The sequence below is a fragment of the Berghia stephanieae genome, chromosome 10, assembly GCF_034508935.2.
Source record: "Berghia stephanieae isolate SIO BIC M18660-M18661 chromosome 10, UCSD_Bste_1.3, whole genome shotgun sequence".
In the NCBI taxonomy this organism is placed as follows: domain Eukaryota; kingdom Metazoa; phylum Mollusca; class Gastropoda; order Nudibranchia; family Aeolidiidae; genus Berghia; species Berghia stephanieae.
Genome location: NC_088369.1, coordinates 44,956,451 through 44,966,450, shown reverse-complemented (window position 1 = coordinate 44,966,450; position 10,000 = coordinate 44,956,451). Strand labels below are relative to the sequence as shown.

The 10,000-nt window shown below is 35.4% G+C and overlaps 1 protein-coding gene across 1 annotated transcript in view; it reads left to right on the top strand.

Moving 5' to 3' along the window:
* Positions 1 to 3,619, top strand: part of LOC144955948 (gamma-tubulin complex component 3 homolog) — a 39,141-nt gene extending 35,522 nt beyond the window's left edge. The window contains exons 21-24 of the mRNA XM_078886210.1: positions 453 to 584; positions 1,211 to 1,351; positions 2,346 to 2,465; positions 3,179 to 3,619. Of these exons, the coding sequence (XP_078742336.1) occupies positions 453 to 584; positions 1,211 to 1,351; positions 2,346 to 2,465; positions 3,179 to 3,319 (534 nt within the window). The 3' untranslated portion in view covers positions 3,320 to 3,619. The remainder of the gene's footprint in view (positions 1 to 452; positions 585 to 1,210; positions 1,352 to 2,345; positions 2,466 to 3,178) is intronic.
* The last annotated feature ends 6,381 nt before the right edge of the window (positions 3,620 to 10,000 follow it).

The window sequence follows — 10,000 nt, the reverse complement described above, 5'->3', positions numbered from 1 at the left end:
TTCGGTCAATGTGTTTGCGTAAAAGTTCAGCAAAACAATTTTTCCTTCTGAAATGACAACCCTAAATTTATTATTTGTTTGTTTATTTATTTATTTATTTATTTATTTATTCATTTGTCAATTGGATTCAATAGTCTGATGTCACGCCGTCCGGCAACGGCGGCCATCTTGGTTCTAAACAAAGAAAATCATTACTTTTTATTCTTCATGCTGGCTCGAACTTTTCATATGCCTTGTTATCAGAATGTGTAAAAGTCAAAACATGATCAGATTTATAATGTTCTTTTTTTTTCATCTGGATATGCTTTTATGCTCGTCGGAGAAATATTTCATAAGGGCGTCCGCCATTGTTCCGATAGTTTAGAGCCAGTTGCTAAGTTACCATGCGTCTTTACGAGGGAAGTGACGTTACGACTGTTTCAGCGTATTAACATCCCATAATATACTTACAGGTGTTAGAGTGTGCCTGGGACGAGTTGTTGACCAAAGTGAACGAGGCCAGTGATCTTGACCACATCATAGCGGCACACCAGGTCTTTCTGGATACCATTCTCTCTAGGTGTCTTCTCAATGACAAGTCAACGGTACGGCCAAGACGATTGTTTTTGTTTTTTTTCTCTTTAATTTAAAAAAAAGAAAATGTGGTTTGAGACATTTTTTTAGTTAAATTCATTGTATTATTTTTAAATTTTTTTTTAGCAGTTGGTTACAAATGATCATTAATGATTTAAAACCTTATAGTCACTGTAGTGTTATCATCATTATCGTCATTCTCATCATCATCATCATCACCATTATCATCATCATCATCATCATCATCATCACCATTATCATCATCATCATCATCATCATTGCTTCGTACCCAAAAGGTAACAAGTTCGATCACCCGCCGCTGCGCTGTGTAGCCTTGAGCAAGTCACCTTGCCCTAGCTCACTTTGCGGTGCTGCATTGCGGCTGATGCCTGGGCTATTCCAGTCTTCCCTTGGAATAGATCCTGGAGACAAATTTCCCCTTGGGGATGAATAAAGGGAATTTTATTTTATTTATTTTTATTTATAATCATGATCATCATCGTCGTCGTCGTCAATGAAAAGGAGTTATTTACACAGATAACCAACCATCACCTCTCATCTTTCTCCCATGTATCCCCCCACATCCCCACACCCCCAAACACACACACATACACACACAAACACACTGGCCTCCCAGGAGATTCTCCAGTTACTTCGGACATTGTTTGACCTCATCATCCAATTTCAAGGAGCCCAGGGCAAATTCTTTGACAAGGCAACCGACGAGATCCACACACGAGAGGCTTTTGACAGGGGATGTCGGGACAGAGCTGCCAAGGTTAGCTTTTCTTCTTCTTCTTCTTCTTCTTCTTCTTCTTCTTCTTCTTCTTCTTCTTCTTCTTCTTCTTCTTCTTCTCTTCTCTTTTCTTTTCTTCTTCTTTCCTCCTCTCTCTCTCTCTCTCTCTCTCTCTTCTCTCTTCTCTCTCCTCCACACACTCTTCTTCTCTCTCTCTCTCTCTCCTCTCTCTCTCTCTCTCTCTCTCTCTCTCTCTCTCTCTCTCTCTCTCTCTTTCTCTCCAAAAGAGATTTATCCACTCCCAATACATCATATTCTATCTCCTTGCCATCCAGCGTCTACTCTTCTTTTGCCATCCAGCAGACCCTCGATCAGCTATTTTTTTCTATTTCACTTCGTCTTCCTGTCTCCAAAATAAGATGTCGATTTTTCTATTTTTCTTTTAACGGTAACCCATTCATATTGCGGGGTGATTTAAGCCAGTATTGTGCAATTTAATTCACCTGCTTGCTTGTTTTTTTTTTTGTTTTTTGTTTTTTGTTTTTTTCTCTCTCAAAACAATAAAACAATAGTGATATTATTACTTAAATATTTTGTTTTGCATCACACTTTTATATATATCTTATAGATAGTATGCGCTTGGCCAAGAAGCTCATAACATTGCCATCCGGAAGTATAACGCACCAACACACAAAACTGTGTGTATCCATGAACGTTTATAGTCTGGTTAATACAGTTCAGTGAGCATTACTCATAAACGTGGATGGCAAAAAACAATAACAAAGACCTGAGTGACGTCATCGTCAAACTATCTATATAAAAGACTCCAAGCGTGTTTTTGTTTTTTTTGGAGTAGAGTGGGAGGAGAAGGATTGTCAAGTATGCTGGATAGAGACAAGAACTTTTTCACACAATTTGTTTTTTTTTTGGTTTTTTTTTTTCAAACTAAGAGTTTACTGGTTTCTGCTTAAGATTGGTACTTTTTAAGGTTTGGTATTTGTATTGATGACAAATTTGACTCTTTATTTGTATTCAGGGAGAATGGGAGATGACGGAAGAGGAAGGGAAACACGAGAAGACGAGGAGAGCTGCTTTCATCAACTCTATCACTCGCTCCACTCGAAATCAACTCGAGGTTTTATTTAGAGCCTACAGGGTAAGATTTATCATGGATATCAACATCGTTTCTATGAATATTGATAATAATAATAATAAGAAGAAGAAGAAGAAGAAGAAGAATACTGATAATAATAATAATAATAATAATAATAATAATAATAATAATAATAATATTGATAATAATAATAATAATGATAATAATAATAATAATAATAATAATAATAATAATAAATAATAATAATAATATGATAATAATAATAATAATAATGATAATAATAATAATAATAATAATAATAATTATAATAATGATAATAATAATAATAATAATATTATAATAATAATGATAATAAATAATAATAATAATAATAATAATAATAATAATAATAATAATAATAATAATAATAATAATAATAATAATAATATATACATTATTCATCCAAAAGATGGAAATTCATTTACAGATGTGGCATGCATAAAAATGTATAAATATAAAGTTAAGAATTTATGGCGACAATGTAGGTTATATAATATATATATATATATATATATATATAATATATATATATATATATATATATATATATATATATATATATATATATATATATGTACATTGATGCCAAAACTCCGGTTCTGGAGCAAAAATGTTAACAACAAACAGGATGAATGAAACACTACTAATTCCATCCCCACCCCTAACCTCAGTTCAAATCGACTTCCTATTTATTATTGTTATCGTGTGTTTTCCAGGATACCATAGACCCATTTTTGGTCAAGGTTGCGTCTCACCAAGACAACAGTCTCAGTTCTCTCAGTTTCCGGCTTGATTTCAACCAGCATTACAAAGTACGGGAGCCTAGAGGACGACTGTCTTATGGACGGGCTTCGTGATTATCAACATTAATACAGCAACTCGTATAATATACATTGTGCATCAACTCACTCAATCCTAGAAATTTTAACGACTTTAAAAAAATTGGAAACAATGTATTAAAAAATGAGCGTGTTTGATTCAACTACCGTTAACATGTAAACATTAAAAACATTAACTTTGATACTACGCCTATAATTTGTCTCAGAAAAATGTAATAAATAGACATGGGGTAAAAGTAACCCCGGGTAAACTACGGATATAGTCGGTGTTAGGGTTGAGTGAGTTAAGCATGTCAGAAAAAAAAAAGAAAAAAAAAACTTTCTGAGAATGTTAAAGAATTTGAGAAGTTATGCTGATAAAGATATTTCAGCTTATGTATAAATTATAAATTAAGAGACATTCACTTCAAACAGAACACAAGAAGGTGGATAAGATATTTTTTTTTTTTTTCAGTGACCTTTAGGGTGTGGCTATGTGGTCTAGTGGTATGATACTCACTTTCGGATCGGAAGGTCCTGGGTTCAAGCCTCGCTCGGTGCATAGTTGAGTCCTTGGAGAAGGCTCTTTACTCACATTCTCTCACCGTACTCAGGTGTAAAATGAGTACCTGGCCATTAACAGCGTTGTCTCTTGTCCGAACAAAATTGTAACATCTCCTAACAGGCGTCATGTCCCGTCCTAAATGCTAAATGTTGCTGTTGGCCAGGGACCCCTTGTTAAGCGCTTTGAGCACGTTTAGTGGATATTGCGCTATATAAATAAAAGCTCATTTTTTTTCTAAGGGAAAATAAAGTGAACTGGTCTCTGCTTATTAGTGTCAACATTTTCAGACAGGGGTCCTGATAGCTCAGTTGGTAGGGTACTCGCTTCACAAGCAAAGGGATTGATCGGTTTGCATCCCAGGTGCAGTCACATTTTTTTTTTTTTGGCCTCCCTGGGTGGGTTTCCTGACCTCCCATAATGGGCAGGGAGGTACACACTGTGTCCTCTATCCCCCTATATCTGTTTTCCAACATGCTTTCTGTATTTGTCTTGGAATGAGATAACTTGGTTTTGTCCTGGCCCTGGCCGGAGTCCTAGCTGGGAGGGAAACAGTCAAATTAATAATTATTGTTTTGGGAGATGATATTTTTTTCCTTGTAAATCATCTCTCTGTTATGTATTATTATATTTATTTTGAATTTATAATGTAGGCATTTGAGTGTATTCCTCTTTGTTGGATTTTGTGCTTGTGTCTGGATGAGACTTGTAGGTGATCTCAAACTGAGTACATTGGTGGTTGCTCTTGGAATCTACATCTTTATCATATTTGTACCATTCCCCTTTGTCTTACTTTTTCTTGGGTGCTTTAATTGTAATTCTAGAACTTTTTACTACGTATCCCATTTTCTTCCTTTTTACTGGCGCTGATATGACCTAAATGTGGTAAAAGCGCCGTAAAACCCTTAAAAACAAAAACAAAACATTTCTGGCCTCCCTGCTCATCCAGCGGTAGATTGGGTAGCTTGGTCTCATATAGACCTGGTGAAAAGTACTTTGCCGATAGACAAAGGTTAGTAAGCAATTGTCATTATCTTTTTTAGGTGCTGTATCAGTCTGGTGGTGGGCTCAACTCCTCAAGGCTGCAAACGTTTTATATTCTCTATTGTCTTCTGGCACTTTTCTATAGAAAGTAATAATAAACAAAAATGACTATAACAAAAAAAAAAGAACAAAATACTAAACACGGAACGTTTCGGGATCAAAATCCTTCTTCAGCCAACAACAACAAACAATAAAGACGTAAATACGTTACTAAATTCCAGATAGACGACAGAGAAAGCTCCTTGTATAAACACAGAGATATCTCTGTCGTCTATCTGGAATTTAGTCATGTATTTATGTCTTTATTTTTTGTTGTTGGCTGAAGAAGGGTTTTGAGCCCGAAACGTTCCGTGTTTTGGTATTTTGTTCTTTTTGGAAGCTGTTCTATTCGTTTTTGTCTATGACTTTTTACAGTCCACAGCTTGTAGCAGCCTCCTGGTATCACAATAGAAATTGAGTTGTTCATAATGTTCAAGGTAACAAAAGATTCCATTGGTTGGACTATTGAACGCACTCACCGCTCAATTTCTTCTTTTGGATGTCGTCACCTTGTATTGTGACATAACTTAAGATATGCTATATGAATGAAGGTGAAGGAAGGAATTTGAAGGAGAATGAAATTGTGTAGTTCTTCGTTTATTTTTTCAATATAAAATTTTACATGCAATATTTTTTAAAAAATAATATTTACAGAATAAGATTAACTTTTTGGTGCTAATTTGCCGAATTGAAGGCAATAATAGACTCAATAGCACTCGGCACTAGTAGTTCAAGATCATTACCCTTTGACCCCTCATTCAAACAATTTCTTTCACACTCTTTTCTCAAATACCCAGTCGTGGATAGCTCATACGGTTGAGTAACAAGAGAGAGAGAAAGAGAGAGAGGGAGAGAGATGAGGAGAAAGAGAAAGAGATAGATGAGAGAGAGAGAAAGAGAGAGAGATAGAGAGGGAGAGAGATGAGGAGAGAAAGAGAGAAAGGGAGAGAGATGAGAAAGAGAGAGGGAGAGATAGATGTGGAGAGAGAGAGAGGGAGAGAATGAGGAGAGAAAGAGAGAGGGGGAGAGATAGATGAGGAGAGAGAAAGAGAGAGGCCAGGCGGACTTGTCGTACCTGTAAGGTCGCTGGTTCGAGCCCCCATCTCTGCCGGGAAGTTTTTATTTTCTGTTGTCTTCTGGAACTTTCCTTCTCTCTTCATTTCTTGTTGCTACGAGATTGACACCGTTCATAACCTTCCTTCATCTTAAGATTTTTTTGATTTTATTTTTTTTTTGGGGGGGGGGGGGGTTCTTTTTTTTTTTTTTTCTTCTACAAAACAAAATTGCACATAGCATTTTCTGTAATAATCTGTAGACCATTTTATAATAATATATGTAAATAATTCAATGCAAATTGTTTTCATACATAAGGCATTTCTAAAAAAATTGAAACTGGTGGGAGAGTGTAAGATATTGATACAAATATTGACGTTTTCATTGATACAAATATTGACGTTTTCATTGATACAAATATTGACTTTTCCATTGATACAAATATTGACTTTTCCATTGATACAAATATTGACTTTTCCATTGATACAAATATTGACTTTTCCATTGATACAAATATTGACTTTTCCATAATATGTGATAAGAAGCGATATGAATTCCCTGTCATCTCTGATGTCATTATTATGAGTTTTTCTTGTGATTGAAACAAGAAGGAAAAAAAAGTAATTCCAAATTCAAAAATTCAAAACTGTGGAACTAAAGAAAACATCAATTTAACAACATAAGATTTATTCATTGTAACTTGATCATTTTCATTTGAAATTCTCTAATTGAGTGACCAATCATCTATAGCTGGTACTAATTGTGCGGTAGTGTGGTCTTGTGGTATGACACTCGCCTTCGGATTGGAAGGTCCTGGGTTCGATCCCCACTTTAAGCAGGACATAGTTGAGTCCTTGGAAAAGTTTCTTTACTCTCATTCTCTCATCTTACTCAGGTGTAAAATGAGTACCTGACCGTTAACAGCGTTGCTGTCTCTCTCAGAAAAAAAACCCCTGTAATATTGCTTAACAGGCTTCATGTCTTGTCCTACATGTTATATGTTGCTGTTTGCTAGGGACCTCTTGTAAATCACTTTGAGCACGTTTAGTGGATATTGCACTATATAAAATCTCAAGATGACTTTTTTGGAATCTATCTGATGACAAAATCTTGAGTTAAAGTAAATAGATTCGTCCAAACATAAAAAAAAAAAAGAAAAGAATTTGAGCATTTATATAGATAGAATGCGCTTGGCCAAGGAGTTCACAACATTGCCATCCGGAAGTATAACGGACCAACACACAAACTCTGTGTAACCATGAACTTTTATAGTCTGGTTAATACAGTTTAGTGAGAACAACTCACAAACGCGGATGGCAAAAACAATAACAAAGGCCTGAGTGACGTCATCTTCAAACTATCTATAGAAAAATATTCTGTAAACGAGCTCAACACGCTTTACAAGGGGTCTTTAGTTAATAGAAACACTTAACAATGAGGATTTGGCGATATTGCAGGGTTTGTTTTTTTTCAACAAAGATAATGCTGTTAAGTTAACGACCAATTACTCATTTTACACACGAGTGCATTGAGAGAATGTGAATAAAGATTCATTTTCCAACTGTGCACTGCTAAACTAAGAATTGAGGGCGGGATTCGACACGTTGACCTATTGATCTGAAGGTGTGTGCCATACCACAAGACCATAATGCAGCAGTTAGAAAAAGTGAGATTTGTTTCTTCAAAGTGCCTCCCACCCAAAATAGCTATGATCAAAAGATCAGCAGAGAAAGTGTAGTGTAGGCTAGCCCCTGATCACAAGATCAGGTAGGGAAATGCATTAGATCAGTTGTGAACAAGACATTCAGTGACTGGAAAGACTCGGCGACAGGCCAGTGGCCTAATCAAGCGACGTCGATACCTTCTATTCTATTCTATTTCATAATTTCGGTCATTTGAACGTTAACTCACTCAATCCTAGAGATTTTTGCTACTTTTCAAAATTGGAAAAAAAAATGCATTAAAAATGAGCATGTACATAGATAGTTTTATTCAGCTACCACTAACATGTAAAAACAAAAAACAATAGCTTTGATACTACGCCTATAATTTGTCTCATAAAAATGTAATAAATAGGCATGGGGTAAAAGTAACCCGGGTAAAATACGGATATAGTCGGTGTTAGGGTTGAGTGAATTAAAGTCGAGTTTCTTCCTTCAATTCTTTCCAACATGATACCAGATTGGCCTAATGGACCACAGTTTATCTGCATCTCCATTCGCTCTTTGCCAATTTGAGGTTTTGACATAACTCTTTCCTTACCGATCATTTTCAGTATTTTCCCCAAAATTGGCAGGCTTACCCAGCAGTAAAATTGATTTTTTAAACTCAAACAAACAATCTCTCTACAAAACAACTTTAAGTTCTTATTGATGAAACAAATATCAATGTGATGTACAAAATAAATCTGAATAAGAAAAAATATTGATTGCGTCGTCGTAACAAAAGTGACGATTTTGCTGTAGGTGGTAAGGAGAGGGTTAGAACTTTAGAAGAGTGAAAAGATAAAATGATGACTTTTATAAACGTATAATGATACATACATACATATATATATACATACGTAGTAGTCGTGAGTTAATTTTTGTATGGAAAATGTACCGTGTATGTAATGACTATGTACATAATTTACATAACAATAAAATTTCAAGTATTGTAATGAAAATCAGAAAGGGTTATCAGTTATCATTTGACTCAACATTTTATGTCTTTATCACAAAGAGTAAGAGAAGGCAGTACTCATTCAATACACGTATAAAATGTGACCCTTCGCCTCAAAACGGTATTAAGTCGGGTTGGTTAAGCTGTTGAAAATAGAATTTATAGCCAGAAATATCAGACTTGTGTTGACTTTGTATGTTTTATTGAGGAGAATGGATACCATATTTTAGGGTGCTAATGCCAACAATTTAAATTTTTGACCAGTTTAACATTTAATTCGGCTTTTAAGCATTTTTTTCCGACATAATACCGTTTTGAGACGATGGGTCACAAATGTGTTTGCCAAAGTATTGTATTGAAAATCAGAAAGAGTTATCAGTTATCATTTTGACTAAACATTTTATGTCTTTATGACAAAGAGTAAGAGAAGGCAGTACTCATTCAATACACGTATAAAATGTGTTTGCCATAGTATTGTATTGAAAATCAGAAAAACGTTATCATTTGACTCAAAATTTTATGTCTTGATGACGAGTAAGAGCAGGCAAAATATTCTTGGTCAAAATCACTTTCCTCACTCAAACAGATCCTTCTACGACTAGGAACAAAGGCCATAAGTCGTACAGGGCATCTCCTCTTTATTCTGTTTTTTTCTAATTATTAATATTTGTCAGAACCATTTGTCTGTAGTAAATGTAGTAACAATAAAAGGCAAGACGCATTTTAAACAAATGATTTGGTTCTTCCATGGAGCCCAGTCAAAAGGGATTTGATCTGGATTTCTTTCCCTTGATTTGGACAATTATAATGATTTGATTATGTGCCGTTTTTAGTACTTTCTGATTAACATAAATGTAATCCAGCTACCCAATCAATGGTGAGCGGATAGACTGACTGACAATAATTATAATAACCTGTTTGACCCATTGCTTTTCCATAAAATCAAAAAATTCATTCACAGAATAGAATGATCATGAGTGATCTCTGTCTCTCTCTCTCTCTCTCTCTCTCTCTCTCTCTCTCTCTCTCTCTCTCTCTATCTATTTCTCTCTCTCTCTCTCTCTCTCTCTCTCTTTCTTCTAATCTCTCCCTCTCTCTCTCTCTCTCTTTCTTCTAATCTCTCTCTCTCTCTCTCTCTCTCTCTCTCTCTTTCTTCTAATCTCTCTCTCTCTCTCTCTCTCTCTTTCTTCTAATCTCTCTCTCTCTCTCTCTCTCCCCCTCTCTCTCTCTCTCTTTCTTCTAATCTCTCTCTCTCCCTCTCTCTCTCCCTCTCTCTCTCTCTTTCTTCTAATCTCTCTCTCTCTCTCCCTCTCTCTCTCTCTCTCTTTCTTCTAATCTCTCTCTCTCTCCCTCTCTCTCTC